Below are 27,953 nucleotides of genomic sequence, written 5' to 3'. Positions count from 1 at the left end.
GCCTAACTTGTGAAGCGTCTCGGTCAGACAGCTGAAGCTTCACGTGAGCAAGGGAAATGGCCTCAGCAAGCGAAAACTGTTTCTACTGCATACGGGTCACCTGAATATTGTTTGAAGACAGATATTTAAAAGAATGTCAAATGTGAGTCTATCCTTTTACTGTGAGATATTATACTTAGTGCACTCTGTAGAGGGTAGTGGTTTTCATCCAGTTCAAAGTCATCAAACATCACTATGATAAAAAATTTAAAAAAGTCACATTATCGCTGCAGGAAAGAGGTTTCAGGAGAAGACTGGAGTTGGGAAAAGGAAAAGTTCAGCAGGGGATTAGAAACAGCAGCGTGAAGGAGAAGTGACCGTGAAGCTGAACACGTTGCACGAGTCGTCACTTTAGCAAGGTGACAAAATAAAGTTCAGGTATACATTCAGAAGTTTGGTTTAAAAAAAAAAAAATCTATAAAGGAGCTGACAGGACTGGCGGTCTGAGTTTCGGACACGGCCTCTGTTGCCGCGGCGAGCAGAGACAGGAAGTGTGTGACGTGGCGACCGGCCGTGACAACAAGCTCTATAATCATCTCACTGTACACGTCACAGGCTGAGACAAAGGATGTGGAGAACTGCTCCATTTATCTGGTTTGACTTTGCATTCACGCCTCCATCACAAGCTTTAAATGTGTACTGCGTGTGTGTGTGAGTTTGTGTGTAGTGTGTGTGTTAAGGATTGACTTTGACATAGGACGACGGTATATATCCCTCCTCTCCACTGGCTCGGAGGACTCTCATCCACCCGTCTCCCTTATCCTCCTCCATTACATTCAACATTTCTCCCTCCGTGATGGAAATGGTGCCCTCGCTGTTGCCTGCACACAAACACAAGTAAAAGATGTATAAACAGACATAAAAAAAAAAAACCATCATATGTATATGTATACAAATATAAATAAAGGAGATGTACCTTCAAAGGTGTAGAGAGCCGCGCACTGGCCAATGGGAGCTTCTATGTCGTCGAACTCATCGTCAAACTCTGTGTAGATGTTGTGGGTCTGGTCAGCTGCTACAACGCTGGAGAGACACATTAAACACACATTATAAATGCACACAGTATGTTCATTATGTTTTTGTCTGCATTTGTTTGTCTGTTATTTAGACAAGGATTTTTTTTAGATCCAGGATTTGTATTTCCACTTTCTTTAGTATTTGTGAGACATGACGCTTTTCAACATTTTCCTTGAGAATAACTTGTGAACAAGAGTGAGCTGATATTATTTAAAATAATAATATTAATAAGTTATGAGTGCCCTAATAGAAAAGTTGCCTATTTTACCTTTAATCTTCTCAAAAGTTCTACAGTAAAACCTTCTGAAACTTGACATACAGACACTAGGGGTCACCATGAACAAGAGTGAGGTGAAAGATCCAGACGTCTGGTTTCACTTCAAAGTTTTTTAATAATCCTGCTGACAGACGAAATAGAAACTTCCCTTGTTCCAGACCATGATAATGATACTGATCTTCTCATTTGACTCTCAGCAAGAAAGTGAATGAATGTTCTTGGCAAAATGTGAAACTTCTCCTTTAAATCCAGGTCTTACCCGTGTTGAATATTATTGTTGATGGTGTTGGAGGATTCTTCTCCTCCCACGGCCTCCGACAGCCACGACTGTGACGATCAAGAAATAAAGAGTTTAAAGCACAAATACTTGAATGTCGTGAGTGAGTGAGTGAGTGAGTGAGGACCTCATATTTGGCGATCTCCCCCTTCAGGCGTCCGAGGTTCTGGGCGGTCTCTGTGATCTGAGGCTCCAGACTGGACGGGTCTCCCATCTGTGGATTCTGCTCGTACACGCCCTTCATCTTGTCCAGCGCCTCACTGAGGTCAAGCAGGGAGGAGGACATGTTATTGTTTTTGAAATGTGAGCACTGATTAAGGAAGCTCCCCTCCAGTGCGGCACCGCTGATAAGGATGGGAGGGGTCGGCAGACTTTCTGAATTATACATGTATACGGGATTAGAGGTTGGGCCCAGTGGGGTTGAGTTCATGGCTCAGTACAGGTCAGTCCAGTTTCTCCACATCAAAGTGTGAAACTTTGTGATCATGGCTCAGGGGAGCTGTCATGTTCAAACAGGAAAAGAGGAGGAAAGATCCTTCCTCAAACTGCTGCCACAAGATTAGAAGCACGAAGGCGCTTTTAGTTTACTCAGATTGAAACTAAGGGACCCGTCCTGAACTGTGAAAAACAGACGAGAAGTACACAAACATATGTGGACGCCTCACAGATCTAATGTCCGTCAACTCTGGGAGACCAAGTTGTCTGAAAGAGCCTCAGAACAACTAAGACAGAGGTGATTGTTCAAATTTATTACAAAGTTAAAAATGCATCTGATTCAGAACCCGTTTTTATTGATTGGCTACTGACAACCGGCCGATATGAGGCTATCACACACATATCAGAAAAATCCTTTATGTTTGCAGATATGAAAACTTCTTTTATAAATAAAAATTAACTTGCGTTTTGTTTACATTTATCATTAAGTTTATGTTTAAACTGTGAAACATCAAGCCACAATTAAATGTCTTTGTCCTACGGTTTTGATAAGAAAATCGTAGAAGAGTTTAGAGATGTTTTATGTAATTACATATTTATATTATGTATTTATCAGCCGATGTTTCAGTACCAGAACTTTTTTACTCACTAATATCAGTATCGACATCAGCCCCCAAAAGATCCACATGGGTTGGGCTCTAATCTGCTGGTTGCCTGGTTTCACTATCAAGGATTTCACAATAATGTCAACAGTTCTAGTTTCTAGTGGTGAGAAATGTCTGTGAAAAATGTGGTACAACTTTTTTTTTTTTACCCAGACTCAGATACTGATTTTACTCTGAAGCATCTGATTGATCTGTGCACAGATGAGAGTTTTAGATTTTTTAACAGCCCCAAAACAAACTGTTCACTGAATCCCTGTATTTTGTAGATCAATGCAACATGGAGTCCATTTTAGTCCAAAACACCCTAATGTGACAAATTCATAAGCTTCAGATGTGTTTTTCAGAGACAACTGTGATATTTGCTGATGATGATGAGGTCGTCACCTTTGGTCCTGCGCCTTCTGCAGCTCTTTGGCGATCTCATCGATCTTCGCTTGCAGCCTCTTTTTCCTCTGCTCCGGAGGAAGGTGAGAGAAATCCTCTGTAGCCGTCGGCTGCACGAAACATAACGCACGCACAAGCACTTGAGTGAACAGCAAACAACGCTCACCACCAGATGTCGCTCCTCCCAGTCCTCAGCTCCCTCTGCTAATCTCACGTCTACATTCAGACTGACAGTTTAACACTGTGAAGAGTTTCTCAATCAAAGATCCCAAACAGCAGAAGCCACATAATTATTTCATGACAAATAAACAAACCTTGATTTGCAAGCAGTGAAGGAAAAGCAGAAAACACACACATGTCACAGACAGCGGGAGAAGCATGAACCCTGTAACATCCCGTTTAATTTACCCAAAGGAAAATACCAGTGAACTTCTGCTCTGTTTTGAACTGGTGCAAGCTGTAATGTACTGTATGAACAAATCATAGAAATAGAAACAATAGAGAGAAACAAAGCTTGATTATTATTTTACAATTAAGGATTACAGAGTAAGGACATTAAGACAAACAAACTGATATTGTTTGTCATTTGAAATATTAGAAAGACTAAGAAGCAGTCTATGGTGTGATTGTTTGGACATCAACCAGTGTAATGAAATACTTCTTTAAAGATGTTCTAAATGTAAAGTTTCACTTACACACTGCTTATACTTTAGTGGAATCAGGACAAAGATAAACTATTTGCAATGGTAGATGTGTATTTATGTTTTAAATTGACTGACCCATTAATTCTATTATTTCTTGTTTGAATTGTCACATCAAATATATTAGATATTATATATGTTAAGAGAGAGAACTAAGGGATTTATCAATATGGTTTAACAGAATCAAGGATTGATACCTTGTTTTTTGGTCTGGCGAGAAAGTTAATACATTGATGTACTGAGTTAAATAGAAAATACCATCTACCATCAGAAAAATGCATTTGATTTCGTTGATTAAAGAGTAACTGCACCCGGATAATAAACACTGCTTGCACTGCCACCTAGTGGTGGGGGAAATGGGACCTCAGGATTTATTCACTGTGGAAACGTAAAGTTGGAGCTGATCGACATCATCTGTCTGACTTTACTTTAACTTCCTCTGTAAGAGAAATGGTTTGCAGACAGTTGTGAGACAGGATTGGATAAATGTATTGTTTTGAACTAACACTGTTAACTTCTGTTAGCAACGTAGCTAAAAAAAAACATTAATTGTCCATCTTGGATAAACCCAGAACGACTGATCATGATCTCACTGAGAAACAGTCTCATTTACATCCTTATATATCGATGTTTCTGTCCATTATTGCTGTCTTGTATTTTACAAAAAGAACAAGGACACACATGTCATTTCCACCTGGATTAGGAAATGCATTCTCAACTTGGAAAACACCATCCAGATGTTTAGAAGAATCTTGTGGGACCATGTAAGTAACGTCAGAACACTGGTATGTGGTGGAGTTTCTGGGTTTTTCAAAGACTTCTGGGTCATTATTTTGTTTAGGGGGGGGAATTGGATGTTTTGAGCCATGATTCAAATGTGATGGTTGCACATGGACATGAGAGGCTCCAGCTGTGGACTCAGATGTACATTGATCAAGACACAGGCTGTAAACAAAGATAGACGACAGGGTCTTGACTTCCTACCACTATACAAAACTGAAGCCAAAATACGGGCGCTACCTATCTTATGCTATCTGCGTCTATGCAGTAGTGATCATCGAGTGGAGCTGCGGTGTTGAGGTCAATCATCAAATAAATATTGGCAACATTTTTTTATTCTGGCCCATCTGCTGACATGGAGGAGGCAGGGGTTTAAGAACTATACTTTAGCCAGCCACCAGGGGGCTATCAAGGTGTTTTGGCTTCACTTCTGCGGCGCTGCCTTGTCGTCCATCTTTGTACACAGTCTATAGATGAAGTTATTAGCTTGCTAACTGACAGTCTATGCTATTTGAATAACTGTACGTCAACAGCTTTGGGGCCTTGACACCTTTCCACCTGCAGAGGTCAGTGCAGCACGATCTAGAGCGGAGTTACTCCTTAAATATCATTCCCTCTGAAATACAGTATTCCCCCTTGAAAATGAATCAATCCAGCACCAGAATCCTCTCATTCACCTCGACACCTTTAAAGTTAACCCTCTACCTGACAATAACAAGTGTTACCATGTGCTTTTCAGCATGAGATATCTAGACAGAGACAAATAGACAGTCAGTGTGAGACAGGTGTGCAACAAACAAACCCAAAAGGCAAGTATGTGAACAGGTACAAAAAATGACATCAATGAGACGGATGTGAACACAGCAGCGAGGGGCGGGGGTGGCGCAGCTCAAAGTCAGCGTCACTCACCAAGCGAGGTCTGCGAAATATCTTTAACGTGGAAATCCTGGGTTTGACAGAGCGATTAAACTCCCTCACGCAGAGAGAGAGAGGGGAGCGCTGCAGCTTGGAGAGGGGGAGGGAAAGAGGGTGGCTGCCGGGTGGGAGAGGGGACGGGGGAGAGAAAGACGGAGGGGCGAACTAAAGAGGGGGGGAGCACGGGGGAAAGAAAGAAGAACAAGGTGGAGGAACAGGGGAGGTGGAGGAGGAGGAAGAGGAGGGAGAAATTGATACTGGCAATAAGGAGGAAGAGAAGAAGAAGACAAGGAGTGAGTCAAGGAGACGTTTGTAATAAAGAGGATGAAGAGCTACAGAGAGAATAAAGGTGTTTTAGGGCAAGTCTGTGCAGGAGACTGGAATTAGAACTGGCCCCTGAGGGCAACAGGGTGGTGGGGTAAGACATGAATGGAATGTGTGTTGAGTTTTATGAGTGGGTGTGTGTGTGTGTGTGTTTTAAAGCATTGTTATGAGACCTTACACTCCTACAGTGGACGTTGGGAGGAAGATAAGAAAACAGCTGTGTCCTGTTCTTCATGCGAGTTTTGTCTGTTGACGATTCGACGAGCGTGCGGTTTTATTTTTAGTTCTTCGAAAGTTGCCTCAACATTTGTCTCAAGTGGTTTTTCAAGTCCCTAAAACCTACAAACATACAGGTTTATCCACCGTCAGCTGTAACGTGACACCTTTCCTCCTATGTTCATGTAACTTTTATTTGAAATGAAAACAGGAAGTTTATCTCATTTCTCCCTCTTTCCTTTAGTGTGTCATAAAAAAGCTTCATTGTACATTAGCACTGCGGCTGAAGCGCTGAAATGCGTTAACATTCCAGTCCTCTACGTCAGAAAGAGGCCATGCACCTACAGCACCAGCAAGTTTAGCTTCAGCAGCGTTTACAGCTGATCAGGAAGCCGCCGTGTAAGGGGCGGGACTTTTGTGACACGCGCTCTGAGAGACAAACGAGTGGGACGGCAGACCAATCAGCCCGGACTGTTACGATGATGTCACAATGAACTTGACGTTTCGAAAAAGTTCAGCAAAGTGGAAGTTCACGCGAAGCCACGCTGCTATTTGGGTCGCCACAGGAAGCAAATATTTGATTTATTCATATTTTAGGGACAGACTGTGTATGAAAAGTGGATGTAGCCATTTAACAGAGAACAGGATTTAGAGGTTTACAGTCCATTTAATGTGAGGTTTTCATTTCATAGTAATCATCAATAAATAAAGAGTAATAATATGGTAAAAATGGGATTGTGCCGTATTTGAAGACTGTGTCTAGAGAGCCAAGTTGTAAGGTTTAGAAATTAGAGGAAGGTTTTGGCGCGATAACTAAATGTGTGAGCCCAGATGAGTTCAGCCACATTCTAAGAACAGGAACCAGACGGAGAGGATATTCAGGTTAACAAATACAGCCCAGTGGTGACAGGAAGGGGAGAGGCAGCCTGTTATTAAGAAGCTGCACACAGAGGTACAGTAAATATGAGCGCACGTTCACCTTGTGCTTCTTGCTGAAAGGCCACAGCTTGGTGCGCACTTTGGGCGGGTTGAGGCTGGAGTCGGAGGTCGCTGGTTTGATACCCTGGGTGTAGTCTTCAAACTCCACGTCTCCAGGTCGCTCAAAGCCAGACTTGTGCTGCTCTATGAAGAGTAAGGAGTCCTGCAAGGGCACGGAAACAGACACTTGTTCATAACAAGGGAGCGAAGACAGTCAGGTGAATGAACGTGTTCCACCTAAACTCACATCACTCAGGACAGATGTTAAAAGCAGGTTTTCTTACATCTGGACAGAGCCAGGCTGCTTGTTACAGACTTACACGAAGCTGAGACAACTGACAACAGGAGATAGCCTCAAATTGAACTAACACACATGAGAGTGGTATCAACCTTCTCATGTAATGTCAACCTATACCTTTAAAACAGCAGAACATGGACCAAGTTTCAAAGCATTAAGGTCAGCGGTGTCTTAGATGTGAAGCTGGACTGATGGAAGATGCAGCCAATTCACCGACTCCTTGTTTTAACCATTTGGGTCAAACGATACACATTTTCTGCACGTAAAACAACACACACACAGCCCAGTATATAATCCTGCAAACATCTAACATTGACCTGTTTCTCCTGAATTTTCACTCCTGCTGATGAGATTCCCTCTAGACACTTGGAGATGATGGGCAGCACTTTCTTTTCGATGTCCGAGAACTGGCAGTATCCCTCCGCCAGCCGCCGGATCCTCCGTTCATCCATGTCCTGCATTTTCTGCTCAACACACAAGGACCTCCCTTAGTTTCATATTACAGCCACAGTGTCTGTGTTTACACACCCTGCATTAAAAAGACCACACTGGCTGTGTTTGGTTTGTGGTGCATCATATTAGCAGGGACGTGAGCTCTGTCTCAATATACTGTCAACACTGTCAACGTGTGTGTGTGTGTGTGTCTCACATTGAAGATCTGTGGTATATCTGTGTAGTAGAAGTTGTTCTGTTCCTTGTTGTACTTCTGGAGCTCGGCTGCGTAGTCGTTCCTGCACTCCTCCGCCGTGTGCGTGCGGGCATGGGCATGCTGCTTGGCCTTGGGGAGTGAAGGACAAGACGGAGAGGTGGATGAGAAAGGGAGGGGAGGATGAAAGAGTGCAGGGAGAGGGAGAAAGGAAGAGATGCAAAACAAAATGCAAAAAGGGAGCAGGAGCAGATGTGGGCGAGGAGGCGAGTGGAGGAGATGATACCAAATCAAAATAAAAGAGAAAACATTACTGCTCAGCTGTAGAGTTAGTGTTTGTGTGTGTGTGTGAGTGCGTTTACTTTCTCGACATCGAGCTTGGTGGCATTGAGGTCGTTTTCCGTCTTGTCCGCTTGTTGCGTGGCTTTGTCGGCCTCCACCCATTCCTTTGCAAAGCGCTTCTTAGTCTGCAGGAAGGAAAACACACACACTCATTAATACACATGAATTGCCAATAAGATAATTCACTCCCACTTCAGTATTTGTCGAGAAACTGCAGGAAATGATAAACCTGTGACCTGCATAACAGGATATCAGGATTTTGGAAATAATTTGAGTGAATCAACCTTTAAATAAGAAGCACATGACCCAGCTTAGACGTGTGTGAGCAGCAGAAACAAGGGACTCACACTTTCTAGGTGTTTAAAGCTGCCCTCTAAATTCTGCTGGGCCTTCTTTGCGTCCGCCAGGTGCTGTGGAGGGAAGAGGTCTCAGTGAACGTGCTGCAGTTCCACATGATGACACATGTGCCTCACCGCCCCACCCCCCCCTCTCTCTCTCCCTCCCCCTGCTCCCTCTCTCACTGTTTTCCGCTCTGATTTGATGTCCTGAAGATACTTGGTGAGCTCGACGCAGATGCCCGTCATCATGTTTTCGGCGATGAGCTCCCGCTGGCCGGCGTAGTCGTTCAGCTCGTTCAGGATCTCCTGGAAAGATGCGTGATTGCTGAATCTGCAGCAGGGAGGGGGGGGGGGGGGGGAATTAGACAAATCACCTTTTAATGAAGACATTTACATGAATACTCAACAAACCACCTTAATATTGTACCCACAGTAATGAACTTGTGTTATTTCCAAATTAAGTATATTTGAATATACTGTGAGTACAGTTTGGGCTCCCACACTCTGGAATGATTTACCAGCTTGTATTTATTCAGCTGATTTGTTTCATTTTTACTTATCATTTTTGACTGCCTCATGTCTTACCTGCCATGTTTTTATTTCTTCTTGTTAAATCAAGAATCAACAACAACGACAAAAATACAAAAAAAATATATAGTTTCTTCACATCTTGAATCTGAAAATCTTTTTAGTTGATGAGCTGCGTGAGGATAAAGCTCGTCAGGTTTACAGCAATTTAATGGGTTCAGCAAACGTTCAAGAGTTATAATGCAGATTAATACAAATGAGTGATTAATAATGGAAACTGGACATTTGATCCATCTCTCACTTGCAGTCTTGCTCTTCCTTGCTCCCTCGTTTGGCATATTTCTTCGATAGACTCCTGTTGGACAGGAAAAACTATGACTCACACACACACACACACATACTGTACATGCACAATAAAACGTACGTTCCTATGTCATGCGGAGAGAAGTAAACACTGAGAAAGAATCCTCGGGGCACACCTGAGTTGCTTGGCGTAGCCCTGTTCTATCTCCGTCCGTTCCTTCACAAACTTTATGTAGCGATCCACCAGGTCGAGGCCCGACAGCGTGTGTTTGTCTATGATGTCACACTGGTCCTGCGAGAGGGAACAGCACAGAGCAACACACTTTCACATACTTGTACTTGTACACAAACACTGGGGGCGAGAAGTGAAACTGCCGCTGGTGTCTGTGGGTCACAGGCTTCAGAGTGGAGCTTGTTTCATTGGTGTTTGTTTGCAGGATTACTCAAAAACTAGAGGACAAATTACCACGAAACTTGGTGGAAGGAATCATTATGGGTCAGGGAAGAACTCATTAAATTATGGTGCGGTCGGGTCAGAGGATGGATCCAGGAATTTCTTTTCACTTTCTTTAACATGATGATATTTCATTTAAATTTGCTAACATACAGCTTTTTTGGATGTTAGCAGGATTATGCAAAAATACTACAAAACTGGTTTCCACTAAACTTGGTGGCGGGATGGAGCCTGAGTCTGAGAACAACCTCAACATGTTGTGGGTGGATCCAGGACTTTCCTTTCACTTTCTTAAACATTGCAACATCTGAGTACAGATCCTGTTTCTAAAAACATTTGGCCTATTTAGGGGGCTGTATACAATTGTATACAATTTGATGCAGATAAATAAAAATTATATATAGGTGGTCTGTCTTTTTTCAGCCATTGTGTTAAGTTTTATTCTCTTGAGCAGATAAAATATATGTTGAATTAGTTTTCATGTTCATTGTGTCTCAAAACAAATAAATCATTAAGGTTATCAGACCGCCTCCTTATCTCTTTTATATTTCTACTGTAAGAAATAAACAATCATGTGCAGGACTGTTCGACCTTTGCATCACCTATTCAATGGAGTGTGGATCTGCCACAAATAAAAACTACAAGCCCACAATAAAACACAACAGACACACACACACACACACACACACAACCCTGTTATCAAGCTTCAGCCCCTTACATCACAACTATTCTACAGCCGGGGGAGAGACTATCAGAGCCCTGAGAAACTGGATAATAAGCTGGAACGTCCGCTGCCCCCACCTGTGTCACTAGTCCTTTTTAAACCTGATCTTATTGCACAAACATTATTTGTTGTGTTGTGTCTTTTTAATAAACCAATTCAGGTTTTGACAAAAGGAATTAATCTGTATTTTCCAACAGCTTCTTTGAAAAAGTCTTCATTTCCCCAAAATGTCCTCACTCCGTAAGGTCTAGACTCGAAATGGTCCTCACACACACACACACACACACACACACACACACACACACACACACACACACACACACACACACACACACACACACACACACACACACACACACACACACACACACACACACACACACACACACACACACCTTCTCTCAATTTCTCACAAAAGGTAAAAAGTACAAAGGTGTAGTAGAGAAGAAAGAAAAGAGAACACCAGCTCTTCTCTCCTTTCAACATTCCTCTTTACAGACTGCCATGCCTTGAAAAGCGCACACACACACGCGCACACACACGCGCACACACACGCGCACACAAAAACCGGTTGGACAGGTAACATTTGTCCTCTCTGTCGCCACTGGCTTATATCTACACGGTGTCGTGACAGTGAAGTGCTCGCTGCTGAAGACGGTGACCACAGAACTGAGCAATGTGAAAGCTCAGATACACGAGAATAAAAGGGTGGTTCTGCTGTTGTGTCTCTTGTGAATTACACAGAAAGATTGGACTCAGTCAGTGTGTGTGTGTGTGTGTGTGTGTGTGTGTGTGTGTGTGTGTGTGTGTGTGTGTGTGTGTGTGTGTGTGTGTGTGTGTGTGTGTGTGTGTAGCGGCTGCAGGGTCTTTTGGAGCCAGAGACATAGATTTTAAGTCCTGGGAGGAAGAGGAAGCTAAATGGAGATCAGACCGTAGCACAGTTAGCGATGTCCTGGATTCGAGAGAGAGAGCTGGGAGAAGGCCGGGGAGGAGGAAGGAAGGAACACGATTAGAAAACACACGAAAAAACGACACAAGTGAAATGGACTTTTTGCCCATTTTTCCCCGAGCCAGGAATGAGAGCGATCGGGGAAAACAAAATGTCTCGGGAGGTCAAAGGTTCCTCGAAGAACCTTTGAGATATATTTCTGTACAAGTTTCCCACCTCTTGCTGCTACACTGAAATAAATGTGTGTGAGAGGAGGAAACACTGATAGTGACACACACAGGGTTCAGGGATGAGATAATCATTTGCTCGGTGTGAACCACCGCCCTGCGACTGACGGTCCCAGGGGCTTGTCCAAACCATGCAGCCAGCCGGACAGGCCCCCCCCCCTCCCTCCCTCCCTCCCTCTGTGACGACACACAGCAGCGTTTCCTGATCCAGGCTGAGGTCAGACTCCAGCTCATATCCATCTTAATAAAAAAATACCAAGCAACAGGAACAGCTGCACTCGGAAATCAGTTTATTAGAAACTACAAGCTCCTGTTTCTAGGTAGTTAAATATTAACACAACATTATTTTAAGATGTATAAAAATACTTCAGAAAGTCCAATTTATGTGATAAAAAAATAAATAAAAGCCTTGAAATCATCTCTTCTCCTTCTTCATTAGGTAAAGAATGAACTGAGGAATATGCAAATATTTTAAAATGTTAAAACGTTTGAACTGCTGGACACAAGACGTCTCCCATTTAACTGGTACAACGCCCGCTGACACCACAGCGGTCCGCCTGTCCATCTCCTGCTCCACCTTCCCCAAGATAATTTATCTTTTTTCAAATGGAGCAGCAACTGACCCAGTGGTGGATCCTGGATTGGTCTAAATCAGGGGCCATAAAGGCTTTTGTTTTTAAGAGTAACGAGAGGACAGGGGCACTTCGGGGGCCAATCAGATTTCAGCTGGGACCAGTGCCCCCCCCCCTGGCCCCACCCCTGAAACCATCCCTGCCTCAGATTATCAACTTTATCCGACAGCCTCGTTCACAATGTGCGTTTCCAGTGTGAAATGCGATGAAATCATTAACAGGGTCTGGGTGTGTTCCGGCTGTTTTGAAGGCTGCTGGATTACGTCATGTTTGCCAACAGCTGATAATGATTTTTAACCCTTTAAACCCCACTGACCACTCTCCACTGTCATTGCAATGTCAAGCTGTGCAGCTAAAGCTATTCAAACACCCAGGAGCGGAGATCACAGAGACACCAAACATACCAGATACAGTATGTTTGGTAGATTTCAGGTGAAAATGTGTCTAACATCTGTTGTGCAGTTAAATTTTACACTGATACGACTGTTTACACTTGTAGGGCACAAGCTGCAGTCTGCAGCAATTCCCATGTCCAGACGCTCATACCTTCCTGTTTACACCAGCACGAGCATGTCCAGTGGACAGGAGTCACTTCATATACGTTCTCAGGTGTGTTAGGATGGACGGGGAAATAAAAAGGATTCTGAGCTAAAACACTTGTGAGGACAATGATCGTTTTACTTTGAGAATTCCGATTTCAAAATAAAAATTCAGTTGTATGGATTGTAGCCTTGCACTTATAAACAAGATCTAAAAACGTTTTCATTTGATGGAGAGGTGCAGCCCTGAAGAGCGTTAAGTCTTTACTGAGGAGGAGCTGGTACAAGCTGACACAGAAGATACTGGAGGTACTGTCTGACAGGGACGAATAAATAACTGACTTTAAATCAGCTTGAAGGGAAAAATGTGTTTTTCAAAATGTATTTTCTGTACAAATGTGCACGGATTCTCTTCTCTTTGCAGGCGACGGGTGATTTCTCAGAGTTAAAACATTGTGTTCTTACATTAAATCTTTTTTTTCCAGAAAAATGTTAGAAGGCAGTAATCATTTCCTGAAGGCCAAGGTGACTTCTAGGAACTGCTTGTTTTGTCTAGAACCTAAAGACAACCAGCCACTTAATGCACTAATTTCAGGCTCTGATTCAAAAAGCATCTGACAGAAAGGTTGAACGTCCAAAAGTCAAGAGCACTGTGCTCCGACAAGTGACAAGAATAATCCTGTGTTGAATTTAGGACTGCAATTAATGACTAATCTCAATATATATCAATCTACAGATCTATGATATCCATTCATCAGTTATCTATATCACTCATCCTGTGAGGAGCAGAACTCAGCTGACACCATCGCCATCACAGGGCTGAGACATGGAGTCAAACACACAATCACACCTACGGACAATTAACAGTCTCCAATTAACCTAAGCTGCATGTCTGTGGGAGGAAGCCGGAGGAAACCCACAAGGCCCTGGTTCACCATCAGGTTCGAACCCAGAACCCTCTTGCTGTGAGGCCAACCACTGCACCACCTTGCTGCCATAATCTACCTTCTATCATTTGGTCTGGAAAATATTGAAAAGGGTTTATCACCAGTTAACATGATGTCCATGATGATGACGATGTTTTAAAATGTGTTGATTTGTGTGATAAAGTGTCAAAGAACAGTATTTACATGTAAAGAGGGGGAAACAGTGAACATTTGGCAAAAATAAATAAGGAATCCATTATAAAAAGTTACAATTTTAGTTAAACTTTATGTTGATTGATCATTTCAGATCCAACAGCATCACATTTTCATCAGGGCTGCGGATCTGACACAGATAGAAACTACAAGTCTACGAATGAACCCCAACATCGGCATTAATCCTCACATTTACCTTGATAGAAGTAGGTAGCGTTTGAAAAGCGACTTCACCAATTCATTGATTATTTGGTAAGTTGCTAATAGAAGTGAAGTGATAAGTTGATCGAGCAGAAAATGAATCGTTGACTCACTTAATGCCTCAAACTCACTGGCTGCGGCTTTTGTTCAACTGATATGATCACAAATTGAGTTTCTTCATTTTGCACTGTCGGCCACACAGACAAAAGAAATCTTAAAGACATAATGTTGACCTCTATTTTCTAGCATTTCATATCAGCCAAAAACTGTGATGATTAATTGATGATAAAATTACAAGCTGCAGCCTCAGTGGATGATTCATTTCCTGTCAAGCCCCTAATCGATCAACTGTTTCAGCTCTCGCACTGACCGTATGTTTCGGATCCAACGAAACACACGAGCAGCACCAGTCGAACAACTTTGAACGTCAACTCCTCATCAACCGACGCGGCGTTAGGAAACAGCCCCGCAGCCTCACCCACTCCGTGTTCAACTGCTGAATAATCTCAGAGGCATGTAGTCTGACTCCGACCGCAATCACAGCAGGAACTGAGGGAAAATGTGTTCTCCTAGCTCAACTATTAAACCAGCTGGAACAAACCATCCGAGTCGGGACATTTTGTTTGACGTTAAACACACGGACTTGCACTGTAACACAACATAAGTCATCCTCCACGTTGGTCTGACTGTGATCAGAGCAGAGCTGAAACGATCAGTCACTCGAGAGACACACTAATCCACAAACTGTTTTGATAATCGATTAATCATTTATGATACAATGTTGCCAAATAATTCTCCGGCCCCAGCTTCTCAGACGAGAGGACTTCCTGTCTCTCTGTGTTGTGACAAGAATATCTTATGGTTTTCCACTCCTATTCAGAATAAACTAGCAATTAGAAAAATCTCGGGGTTTAAAAGAATTCAGACTGCCATTGTTTTTACACCCCTGGTATGTTATAAATCCAACAAACAATTGATTGTTAAGTTGCAGGCTTGGATCAGAGAGTCTACTGGTGTGTGAGCTGACCTGATTCACAGCTTAACACCGACCGGGCAGCAGTGACAAGGTTCCTTACTTTTCACCAATGCTTCCTGTCATCTGTGCCACAGCCAGGCGCAAAAACTGTTTTGGCCCGGACCTAACCCACACTGTCACACCGCCACACCGTCATGCAGCCCCCATGCAGTGTGGAATGATGTCACTGCTCCTGTTGGCCAGATCTAGGCCACGATTAAGCCAAAGCAAAACCGCATGTCAACCAAAGGTGGCCGAGATAGCACAAATTTGTTTTTCAACATTAACCACACGGACCACTTTAGGTTCACATCCAGATCACATCTTGCAGAGAGCACTGCATGTTTGCAAAAAAAGTTGTGAGCAACTTTAATCTCACATCCATTTTTTACTGGGCCACAAGGGCAGCATAGCATAATGGCCTGAAGTGGCCCACATCCGTTTGCTGCCTGGGGGGGGTGCTGTCACAAATGCAAAGCCCTGGTTCAAGCATGCCTGGAGGAGGACTGAAGAAGGAGCGAGAGGTGGAGGAGGTGCACCCTCCTGATAAGAAAGAGAGGCCAAACAGAGTCATAACCATTAACTATTGCAATGCAAGGGAAATAGTGAAAGACTCCAATTAATTCAAAATGCTGCCGTTGGGCTTTTAACGCCCACAAAGAGAAGTGATTACATCATGCACTTCACCGGTTACCTGCCAGTTATAGAATTGACTTTACTGCTGGTTTTTTAAAGCCTCTGAATGACCAGTGGCTACCTGACTGGGATCCTGGGCCCTAATAACAGTTCCCTAAATCTCGACTGGTCACTAAAGATGACCCGGGGCCTTAGCTAGGAACTCTCTCCCTGGAGATGTCAGGCAGGCAAACTCAGTATCTGCTTTTAATATCTCTTATTCACACTCACTTTTATCGTCCGGCATATTTGTAAGTGTTGTCTTTAATTGTAAATGATCTCATCTTGTGTATTGAAATGTCGATTCTTGAAATTCTGCTTTGTTGTAGAGCACATTGTAACAAAGTGCCATATGAATAAAGTTATTATGATGATTATGATGATTATAGTGAAGCTCTCTCTCCTTTCTTTCCCCTCTGCTTGTGATAAGGTATGTAGCAGCAGTAGCAGCAGCAGCAGCAGCAGCAGGGGTTGCGAAATCCTCTGGCTTCTGGCTTTAACACACACTCCTGCTGTTGTCTTGAGACTGTTTCAGGCCCTGTGTGGAAAACCCAGAGTCCAGAGAACAGGACAACAGCAGCTCCCTGAGGGAGGTGGAAGGTATTTGTGCGGCAGTGACTTCTCCTGAGTCAGCTGTCAACTTACCCACAGATCTGTGCCCCAGTCCATGTCTGCGAAAAGCCGTCCAGACCTCAGGGGATATGGAATTTCCAAAAAAGATAAAAGGAAAGGAATACTCCTGTGTCGGATCGCCCAGGTGACCGAGAGGAAAGGAAAAGAAAGTCCTGTCCCTCACAGAAGATCCCAGAAAACTTTTCTCTTTCTCTCTCTCTCTCTCGCTCTCGCTCTCTTTTTTTTTTTTTGTTTGAGTCTCGCAGGCGGAGATGGCGGAGGAAATGTTTGGAGGAAGTCTACGCCTTCTCCTTTCCTTGGCACCGACGCCTGGCTGTCCTGTGTCTCCCAGAAGCCAGAGAGAGAGAGAGACGGGGAGGGGTGGGTGTGGGGGGGAGAAAATGTGTTCAGGCGCTTTTCCTGAAACAAGATTGGGTCCCAGAGAGAGGGAGAGAGAGAGAGAAGGGGGAGGAGAGAGGGGAGGAGAGAGGGAGGATGGGAAAAACCTACCACCGGTTTGTTTTCAGCTTGGTGTTTATTTTTTCACAATAAATATCAAAGCGCACCTGAGAGAGATTCTAAAACCAGAAGTAAATCCTGATTGGACAAATATCTGAACGTTACAATAACGATCAGGCAAATGATCAGGAAGTCCCCCTCAGAAACACCAGGAAACTCAACCAATAAACAAATGAGCGAATATTTACAACACCTTTTCAAAGCAGCCGTTACAAAGCGCTTGGCAAAGAGGAACAACGGAAAACGAGATAACAAAACATCAAAGGCAACCAGCAAGAATAACACAATGTTATTTAAAACCAAAGAGAGCAAACGATATACTGCAAAAATATATAAAAACGAACACTACAGATAAAGTAGTGGAATAATATTTGAAATCAAAGACAGCAAATTATACAGTGCAAACTCTAAAATCAAAGACAACAGGCAAAGTAATACAATAACATTGAGAGCTAATTGAATAACGCCCTTGTTGGGCAGTTTAATCTATAAAATCCTCTAGCGCCACCATCGGGCCAAGTTTCCAATTCATGTAAATGCTTTGATTCATGACATACCTGCAAAACCCAATGACTTACCCACACCTGCCTCAGAGGTACTTTGTGTTCAGTGATGATTAGCTTGTATTGTCCAGGCTGCAAATGAGAACAATACCAAAATAAAATATTGTATGGTCTATACAATGAACAAATGTACTTTTCTTCTTCTGGGACGACATGTGTAATTTCAAAACAAAGGAATACAACTGCTACTACTATTACTACTACAACTATTATCATCATTATTATTATTATTATTAGTAGTAGTAGTATCATAATTATTATGATTAGAATTTTTAGGGGCTGATGTCGATGTATCTGCCTATTTATTTGAATCCACTCCAATATTTAATGGGTTCTTCTTTGGGTCATATCCCACCGTTGCACAAAATGTCTGTACTTTTTGTCTAATCCTGTTAAATAACAAACAAACCGCATATGAAAACCTAATCTCCTTGGCAGAGGTAAAGAGAGGATAAGATAAGATGTACCTTTATTGATCCTTTTAGGAGTAATTAAACTTGACACACCGACACAAAGGAATACGAAATTTCCACAAGAAATATAAAACTGTCTACTGCGTCAGCCCCTTAGAGCACACATCACCCGAAGTAAACTAATATCCAATTTAAATAACTTAATTAAGAATATTTAGGTTCATTAGCTATGCGCAATACGCTGTACACACTGCTGGGCAAATGCTTTAGGTACTTCAGATGTAAAGATACCCTCCATCTGATTGCAGCTAGACAATGAGCCCAGATATATAGCCAGACGTTTAACAGACGTTAAGGGGCCCAACAGATCCCTGATCTGGACACCATGGTATCAGTCTGCGATCAAATGCAGACAGAGAAGACAGTGAGGAGGCTTGAGTCCATAGAAGAGCTGTGGCCAGTTCTGTGAGATACTTGGAAAAGATTTACCTGGCAAGTATTCTACAAATCTGTGTGCAAGACAAGTGTACCCAGGAGAACTGGTGCTGTTCTGAGGTCACAGCAAACACTCATTTGATTTTGTTTATATTCCATTTGACTGCAGTTTGTATGAATTTACTTGGTCAATCATGGCATTAGCTTTAAAAGCATTTAAGGTTCGTGTCTAAAACCTTTATCCATGAGTTACCATGGCAACAACATCCGTTTGCAGTTTATCTCTAAAAGTCATCACGGTGGGATGTGTGCCCTGTGATGTAATTATGAACACTGCTGTTTTTAAACATCTTTATTTGTGTGAATACTGCAGGACAATTGTTAGTTAAATATATGAGTGTGAATGCTGAGCAAGCATATTTGCATATTCTTCTTCTTCCATTTGTTTTTTTTATCTCTAACTACTGCCACATACTTCGATGTAACAGATTAAAGCAATTAAACCGATCAAACATAAAAACATTCACCTCATTCAGGACATTTCTGTTTGCATATTTTTACTATATGGATAGTATTTATTATATATTTCAAATATTTATATCAATATTCAAATCCCTTTGATCATGGCAGTGTGCTATCATCACATTCCTTTGATATTGGGTTGTAAACATAGATTGTATATAAAAGTAAAAATGTTTTCCTTGGCTGTAATGCACTTTGATGTTGGTTGCCACCCGGGGATAAACCCAGCATAGAAGAAGGTCGCGTTTCCACAGAACTGTTAAAGCAGTTGTAGTAGTATTTGTAGTGAGCTGGTAGAAGTGACGTTGGTGACTGTTACAGGTATCAGCCATGCCTGATGGTAAGGTCCTGTTATCATATTTTGTTAAATGGAAGTGTTGGTTGATGGGTGAAATGACACCACCGTCACTATCTCAAGACTAAAGACACAGAGATATGCAATTTTTGCACAAGTTAACATACGTGACCATTACAGCAATTTCAAAAAGTGTTGCTTTGAGCCTTTGAGTGACATTTTGTGTATGAAGAACTACAACACGTTTAATAACAGTATGATGTAACTGTAGATATCTTTACACAGTATAAAGGTTTGCTCTTGTTCTCACCCGCCATGAGCAAGTCTGCTTGGCACAGAGAAAAACAGCCATAAACATCTGGATGCCGCTGAGTTTTTATCTGTCAACATTGCAGAAAAGAAGGAGAAGGGCAAGAATCAGGTTCATCAAGACGCAATTCACCAAGAGACAATAAGAAAGGAGCAGAGACATCAGACACTTTACACTAAGTTCACTATCAACCCACTCAAGAAACGTAAGAAAAGCTTTCTATCAACCCTTTTTCCCCCAGTTTTAATTCTGGACCTGAAGGAGACTTTGGGTTCACAAAAGAGAACGTGAATTTGTTTGCACTATTTATTTTCGGATGCTTGAAACTATTCCACCAAAAGCTCCTTGTTGAATTAGGTTTCATTGAAAAAAGTGGTTTGTATCTGCTGTTTTATTACACTGATGTAAATGTATGAAAGCTTTTTGTTATGTGTTATTCTCAACTTTCTTACAGTGCATGTCATGTCAGACAAACCCACGGCCAGTAAACCAAAAGAGACGATTGAAAAGACTTGTAAGTTCACATTGATTCTCTTCTATCCCGGACGAGGCCCTAAACGTGTGACAGCATGTGTCACAGATCACGTCTCCTCTTTTCCAGCGGAGTTGATCGAGGCCTTCCACTACGCACGACAAGTACCTACCAAGAAGTATCCAGAGCCGGTGACTGAGAGTCACCAGATAGGATGGAGGACAGATCCACTGGTGAGGAAAACAGGCTCCGGTTATAGAGAGTGTAAACTGACATTCTTTTTTAGTTTTAATATCCCATAGGTTTTCAATTTGACAACAGAAAGGAGGTTTTAAAATTAGCTTCACCCTTTTGGAACAAAAAGTAAATAGTGTGGCACCCAAGCAACTGACTTCAGGACTGTACCCGTAGTCCTGATCCTTCAAATGAGAGCAGAGTCAGCAAAAAATGAATCTTTGAGCAAAAAATAAATCTTGAGTTTTTACGCTTTGTTACATCTGCAGTTTTGAAAGTTGTACAAATATTTTTTAATTCAAACCTAAAGGAACAACAGAGCCATTTGCTCTTCTACAGTCAGGTCAGTTAAATCCAACTCTTGGATGCAAAATCAGACCATGTTGCTCCTCCACAGATTCCATCGGACCGCTTTGACAGAAGATTCAACCACCACCGACAGCGCACCGACATCACCGGAGACATCTGATACACAAGAGGTCCCGTCACTCTGCTCTTACACCTTAGAGAAAAAAAGTTAGTCCCTCACAATAGTCGGCCACGGACTAAAAGACGACTCAGAGGAGGGAACACTGCTGGAAACATTCACCTACGATGAGAACAGTGAGTCCAGATGTTTCAGCTGCCTGTAAGTTCAAATGATCAAATCTAAACTGACAGCGACCCCATGATATTAGCTGAGAGATGGAACATGATCAAATACTTCCTGTTCGTTATAACAAGTCGAGGTCACAACCTGGTACATGGTGCCTTGAGAACTGTGGCTGCTCTTGAGTCTTGACTGTTAGACTGCAGTAATGTTGACATGTGTTTGATTCTGTCTCTTAAATTGAACATCTGTCTTCTTTGTCTCCCTCCAGTCTCGTCTTTTCTCCTGTGCCCTGGAACCAGAACCCTCCTGACGACGTCTTCCTATCTGTGGATGAATTTACGTCTTTACCGCTTCCTCGTGAACATGAAATCAACTGATCTCTCTCTTCTGTCAAATCTTATCAGTTGAATAAACGTTCTTTTTCCTATACCTGTGTAGACAAAGCATTCATATGATGTGTGTCTGTATGTGTGTGTGTGTGTGAGCGTGTGTGTGTGTTAGTGTGTAAATGTGGGTGTGTGAAGTTGAAATAAATAAATAAATAAATAAAGAAGAGAGAGAGAAATTGAAAGGCTTGTTAAGAGTCACAGAAGTGAAATCAGCGATAACAAACCACAATTTGGTGAAGTAGATATATTTTATAACCTGAGTCATAAATTACAGCTCGGATCAGATGAGTAAATGATGCTTCTGGTGATACGATTGCAACCCGGTGACAATTAAAGGTTAAAACCACGGACTGTATAAATGTTAGAATTAAGAAAGCACAGTAGTAACGTAGTATTTCATTTAAAACCTCACAGCACTCGATGCAGTCGTCTGTGCAGCGTAAGAGTAAAGTCCAAACCCGGAGGAACACAAGCTGCTCTTACCTTTAAAATGTTTTACAGTGTGTAGTTTAACTGTAATGATAGAGATGGAAAAAGAGATGGAAACAGTCCAGGAGCCGTTATTCATCACGAGTCACACAGTTCATAAAGCAGTGTTGAAAAAATATTTGAGTGTGTTGCAAAATTTTACAGCAACTTCTGCTACGATTCATTACTCCCGTGAAATATAATGCTGACATGTGCACTTTTCAGATTACTTAATAATTACGTACGTTACCTCAGATGATGGAAGCTAACCGTGTTAGCAGCTAGTTCTCAGCGCAGTCAGGAGCTCGCTGTGGTCAGTAGCCGGTGTAGGTGGGCGTGTTTACACTCCTCTAGTTGAGAGGTCAGAGGTCAGACCCAGCTCCTCCTCTTTGTTCAAATATGGTCACTTCCACCTCAGTCTGGCTCCAAAACGCCAAGATGGCGCTGAGCAAATTCGAAACCCTCGGCTTCAAAACGGCAGTTCATAAACCAATGGGTGACGTCACGATAGGTAAAAACAAACGTTAAGGATTATTATTCTGCTGTTTAACTGTTCTTTTCAGTGAAGTCATTTCAGTTTCCATTTACTTTAAGTACAGACTTCAATTTCAAACTCTTCACTTAAACTCACAGTTTTTTCAGTTATGCAATTCTTCTCAAGCTATTCAACTAGTTCAGTTCATATTCGTCCTTGTCAATGTTTATTTTCTGTAAATTCATGAAAGACTTCTCATATTTTCAGCTTGATTCAGCAAAGCATTTCAGCAGCTCATCATTTATTCTGCTTTTTCAGCAGGAAATGTATTTTCTAGTTCGATTTGAACTTCATACCGAAATACACATAATAAGAATGGTGAGTAACAATGTGTTGGCCTTGTGCTTTGCACATCAGGCACACATTAATAACGTCAGTTCAAAAGAACATTGGGAAGAAATACATTTACATATACCAGCCCCATTCACCTTGAAGATAGTGGCTGTGTTTCTGAGACACTAAATGAATAAAAAAAGGGAAAAGTTTCTTTTTACACACAATATTGAGGTTTTTTACTGTCACCCTAAAACAAAACATGCAGATTTTACTTTTATTTTCAATTCTCTTTGAAAAACGAAATATTTTATTGTGAGCTGCTGCTCATCAAAAACAAATATTACAGATATTTGATTCACAATAACCCCAAGACATGTCAGTGTGGTAACATTTGATTCGGTAGATAATTGAAAAAAAAAAAAAAGGAAATACGATTGCTGAGAGTATAAATATTGATCCACCTCTACAAGGGAAACTCATCCAACAGCGAACCTCCCTCCCTCCCTCCCTCCCTCCCTCACTTGTCTCTGCTCTTTATGTTACATTATGATTTATTACCTCCACACCGGCGAGAGCCAGCGGCTGGAGACTTTACGTTCTCCGGTTGTGCGTCCAACCCGTAGTCCTCCGTCGGTTCGTCCCTCTCTTGTGAACACAATAGCTCAAGAACAACTCAAGGGAATTTCTTCGAATTTAGTACAAACGTTCACTTCGACTCAAGGATGACTTGATTCGATTTTGATGGTCAAAGGTCGAAGGTCGAAGGTCAAGGTCATGGTGGCCTCACAAAACATGTTTTTGGCCTCTTGAACGTGGTATTTGAAGTCTGGAGTATTTTGAAGTATTGACCAGTTGTCACCTGGACTCAGATTAAAACTAGGTTATAATCCTGGGATAATAAGCAACCGATGTGTTTATGTTTTATTAAATATGATTTAAATGAACTCTCACAGGTCTGGAAACATGTGTTCACTGCGCCTGTGAATATTTACAGTCGGTTACATTAATAAGCAGAAATTGCAGATGTTGGTTATTGGTTAAATGGTTTGGATCAGCAAATAAACAACACTAACGTTTGATCTACACTGTAGTGCTTCTAGTGCATTGACAAATAATAACATTACTGTAATCATTAATAATATAGCTTATTCTTAATTAAGAATAAATCATTAGGGTAAATGATTTAACTATTATATTCTAACTTCAATTAGAAAATGTGAGGAGCATTAATAAGAGGTTCAGTGTATCAGATGTACTTTGACCATTCTGTAAAGAAAACGGGTTCAAAAGTTTGAATAATTTAAATGTGTTTTGTGTCGAACCTCAGGTTTGAGTCTGGTTGAGCTCCCACCTGCTTCATGACAAGAGCTGAGATGTTCTCTGTCCGCTCAGTCAAATACATGTTGAAGTGAAACCAGTCTGTTTTTAACATGTGATGTGTACAGAGTTCACGCACATACACATACACACACACACAAACAGTGTCATAAAGTTTCTGAGGAAGTGGTGGGTTTACAGGATTACCCAATTCTCTAAAAACGTTCTGATGACTGATACATATCTTTTTACTGTACATGAATCATTAGAGTCAGAATTGTTTGATTGACACAAAACGAAAGCACGTACGTCCACCGAGGCCCAACAGTTTCCTTATGAAACTACATTTAAATTCACTAGATCCAGATTTTTCTGCTAAACATGTCTGAGGATTTTCTTTCATCAAGATCCATGAGTTTGGACTATTTAGCTATATTAAGGACTCAAACTGTTATTTAGTGTCGGTTTTATTTATGATATTTATGTATATTTAAGTTTAGCATACTTAAAACTATTAACAGTTGATATGTTATGTTAAACTTCCAATTTGTCTCAAAAATTTAAAAGCCATTCGTATCATCAACTGTCGTTAATGGGCTTTTTTTTATTAAAGAAACAATCATCGGTTCCTGGACTGTTGAGCCACTGGAACCAATTTAAAATATCTGTCTAGCACCAGTGTATAAAAGGGGGGGGGGGGGGGTTGCGGACAGAGACAGAGTTATCCGTCGTCTCCTCAGATCCCGGAGTCAGAGTCAGAGCAGAATCAGTAGCTGCTTGACACTAACAGCACAGTTATCGATGGCTCATCTCGAACACAGAGTGGAAATCAAACCTGCGGGCTTCTGAATGATGAACCACCAAAAGGTCAATGGAAAAGTGGATTCTTTCTTCAATTCTTATCTCTCTCTCTCTCTCTTTCTCTCTCTCCTTCTCTCTCGCTCTGTTTTCTTATATCTCTCTCTCAGACCTCTGGTGGTGTATTGGCTCAGAGGGAAAGCGAGGGAGCCAGAGAGAGAGAGAGAGAGAGAGAGAGAGAGAGAGAGAGAGAGAGAGAGAGAAGGAGGTGTAACTGATGGTTTTCTGCCAGGTTCTGCTCCTGTCGACATATAATCCATGTTAATAAATGACTCCTGAGGTCATCACTATGTAGCTGCGAGGTGGGAGGAGAAAAAGAAAGGCAGGCAGAAGAATTGCTCTGTGTGTGTGTGAGTGTGTTAAAGAGAGAAAGAGAGAGAGAGAGAGAGAGAGAGAGAGAGAGAGAGAGAGAGAGAGAGAGAGAGCTACGAACAGGGTATGTGCATGGTCATGATCAGATGAGATGATATTCATGTCCATCATTTTGTGCAGCACAACGTTCATTTCTGCTCTGTGTCGGCCTCATTGCTCCTCTAATAAAATCCCACGTACAACCTTAACACACTGTGACACTTTATTAAACCGTTCTCTCGTGCATTGGACGCCATGCACCGCTCCCACACTTTTTCCTGAGCTGCCACGATAACTAGTTCGGAGATTTGATTAATTTCTTAAACCCCCGTCTCTGCTCTGCCTTCTGTAGAACTTCTGCTCTTTTCCTTTCACTCCACTCAGATACTCTTCCTCCAGACGCTGCACGCTTGTTCTGGAAACGTCTTTCAACATCACACTTGTTTTTTTTTGTTGCTTTTGTTGTTTTCTAACTTCCTCGGTGCAAATCCAACCTTCCGGCCAACCAGCAGCAGTCGTGGAGAAAGCAAACAAATCCTCTATTTTTCCTCCAGGACCTTTGTATTTATTGGATTTTGAATCCATAGCTAATTTAGGAAAAGGCCCACTTGAGCCCCTGAGTCTGGCAAAGAGGCTGTGATGTAGCATATGATGCACAACTAGGTTGACAAAATGTTAATATATTTCTTTCAAAGTGGCTTCACATTGATTTTACACCAACAACAAATACTGCAAAAAATAAAAAAAGTAATTAATATCCACGTCTTTGGACGAAGCTAAGGAGCCAGTAGGGATGGGATTAGAGTCACATGCAATTTGGTGGTGGAAGGTTGCTGACCCCTGACCAGCATCATGCATTAGATGCTACAAGCAGAGTGGATCCTGGAAAATAAAGAATAAAGAAATGTTTTATCAGTGTTTGGCTGATGCGCTCGAAATACTCTATTTTCACTTGTCTTGTTTGTCTGGATATAATCTCTGTTTATTCATTTTGATCCAGATGCATTATTAGTGTTTCTATTTCCAGAAACTTCTTCTTCTTTTTGTCAGAGCAGTGAGAACAAACCCCAAAATCCAAGCTACACTCACAAAACATCTGAGTGCTTTAAAACTATTTTATCTTTACTCAAAACCAAACACTGCCGTCAGACGACACACAGTCAGCTAATGCATGAACACAACTCGACAATCATTACACACTACATACAAAAAAATAAAATAAATATAAAATTGAAGGGAAATAGTTCAAAAGAAACAATTTAAAGCCAATTGAAAATCACACAGCAATATAGCACAGATGCAGAATGTTAAAAAATGAATAAATAAAGGACTCAGAAATCTGTATTTTGTGAATGTGTGTTTGAGTATTTTCTTGCATGTGCACATGCACACTCCGTGTAGATACCACAGTCAAGGTCGGAGTGTGTGTCACGGACCATATGTTCACTGTTTTCAGCTCCACTTCCTCTGTGCCAATGACCCGGGGCTGAGAGGAGCGGACGTCTCCTGGTCTGTGTCGTTATGAATGAGTTCAAACACACAAACCAGCACAGATCAGAACACATGCAGCAACAAGGGCTTTATCAATGAAACGATAAGCTGCAGCATTTCTCTGCACCACTGGATGGCAATGCACCTCCTCTCTCTGCATCTCATCCTTCCCCCCCCCCCCCCCCCCCCCCCCCCCCCCCCCACCCCCCCCCTCCGTGTGCTCCCTTCTCTTCTCTTGCCCTTTTCCCTGCGTCTCCTCCTCTTGTGCAGGAGGGAGATTACAATCACCGGAGAACACAATGAGGATTACCAGATCGATATCGGAGGCAATCGCTTTCTTCCATCTATTTTACATGGTCTATCCCTCCATTTCCTCCTCCTCTCGGCCTCTGTCACTCACCCGCTCTCTGTGGTTAATTTGTGTTCACATCCTCTGCCCTTCAAGTCACTCTTGTGCTCCCGGGTAAGAGGGAAATGAGAGGGATACAGGGTGGGGGTGTGTGGGGGGGCAGATAAGAAGAAAGACATGCTCAAATAAAGAAAGGAAATAGATACAGCTGTGTGATGGGGGCAGTGATGAGAGATTTTGTTTCCTTTCACTCCACAGATACTATTGATTCACCATGAAGAGCGTGCACACGCAGTCATAACAGGCAGCGCTGTTAATTCATTACACAACGGCCAAGCAGGCTGAGCTGCAGCTCGGGGAGAGATGGCATAACCCATTTCACACACGGGCAGGGATTCATAGCTGAGTGCAGACGATAAAAAAACACCCAGAGGTATTTTTCTGTCCTCTCAGACAGACTGAGGCCTGAGGAGAGGAGAGGAAGAGGAGAGGAGAGGAGAGGAGAGGGTGAGATGAGGATGAGAGGAAGAGGAGAGAGAGGTGAGGAGAGGTGAGGAGAGGATGAGAGGATGAGAGGATGAGAGGAAGAGGAGAGAGAGGAGAGGAGAGGGTGAGACGAAGATGAGAGGATGAGAGGATGAGGAGAGAGAGGAGAGGAGAGGTAAGGAGAGGAGAGGAGAGGGTGAGACGAGGATGAGAGGATGAGAGGAAGAGGAGAGAGAGGTGAGGAGAGGTGAGGAGAGGAGAGGATGAGAGGAAGAGGAGAGAGGAGAGAGGAGAGCGGAGAGAGGAGAGAGGAGAGGAGAGGAGAGAGAGGTGAGGAGAGGAGAGAGGAGAGAGGAGAGAGGAGAGGAGAGAGAGGTGAGGAGAGGAGAGAGGAGTAAAATACAGAAATAAACACAGGTGCACACATCCACACTGGTTCAAAAATAAC

The 27,953-nt window shown here is 42.3% G+C and overlaps 1 protein-coding gene and 1 long non-coding RNA gene across 4 annotated transcripts; one reads left to right on the top strand and one right to left on the bottom strand.

Annotated features, from left to right (window-relative positions):
• Nucleotides 1-159: 159 nt before the first annotated feature.
• LOC117770387 (cdc42-interacting protein 4 homolog) lies at nt 160-17,016 on the bottom strand. Of its 3 annotated transcripts, none has more exons than XM_034599802.1 (15): nt 16,664-17,016; nt 9,640-9,755; nt 9,462-9,515; nt 8,816-8,963; nt 8,642-8,704; nt 8,315-8,419; nt 7,956-8,084; nt 7,624-7,770; nt 7,010-7,171; nt 5,485-5,655; nt 3,095-3,204; nt 1,738-1,870; nt 1,593-1,660; nt 956-1,062; nt 160-860 (listed from the first exon to the last, which is right to left on the bottom strand). In XM_034599802.1, exons 1-15 carry the CDS (start codon nt 16,685-16,687, stop codon nt 715-717), a joined length of 1,683 nt encoding a protein of 560 aa, XP_034455693.1. In that variant the 5' UTR covers nt 16,688-17,016; the 3' UTR covers nt 160-714. The 3 variants fall into 3 exon arrangements, with proteins under 3 accessions (XP_034455693.1, XP_034455701.1, XP_034455709.1); XM_034599810.1 differs by lacking the exon at nt 5,485-5,655 and adding an exon at nt 5,301-5,324 and having other exon boundaries at nt 16,664-17,014; XM_034599818.1 differs by lacking the exon at nt 5,485-5,655 and having other exon boundaries at nt 16,664-17,014.
• Nucleotides 8,095-14,140, top strand: LOC117770556. The gene is made up of 3 exons (XR_004615415.1): nt 8,095-8,222; nt 8,610-8,611; nt 14,127-14,140. It is a non-coding gene; the product is annotated as an uncharacterized LOC117770556 (long non-coding RNA).
• Nucleotides 17,017-27,953: the final 10,937 nt, after the last annotated feature.

Source organism: Hippoglossus hippoglossus, chromosome 1, assembly GCF_009819705.1.
Source record: "Hippoglossus hippoglossus isolate fHipHip1 chromosome 1, fHipHip1.pri, whole genome shotgun sequence".
Taxonomy (NCBI): Eukaryota; Metazoa; Chordata; class Actinopteri; order Pleuronectiformes; family Pleuronectidae; genus Hippoglossus; species Hippoglossus hippoglossus.
Note: the sequence above shows the minus strand (reverse complement) of the source record. Positions and strands in the feature narration are given on the sequence as shown.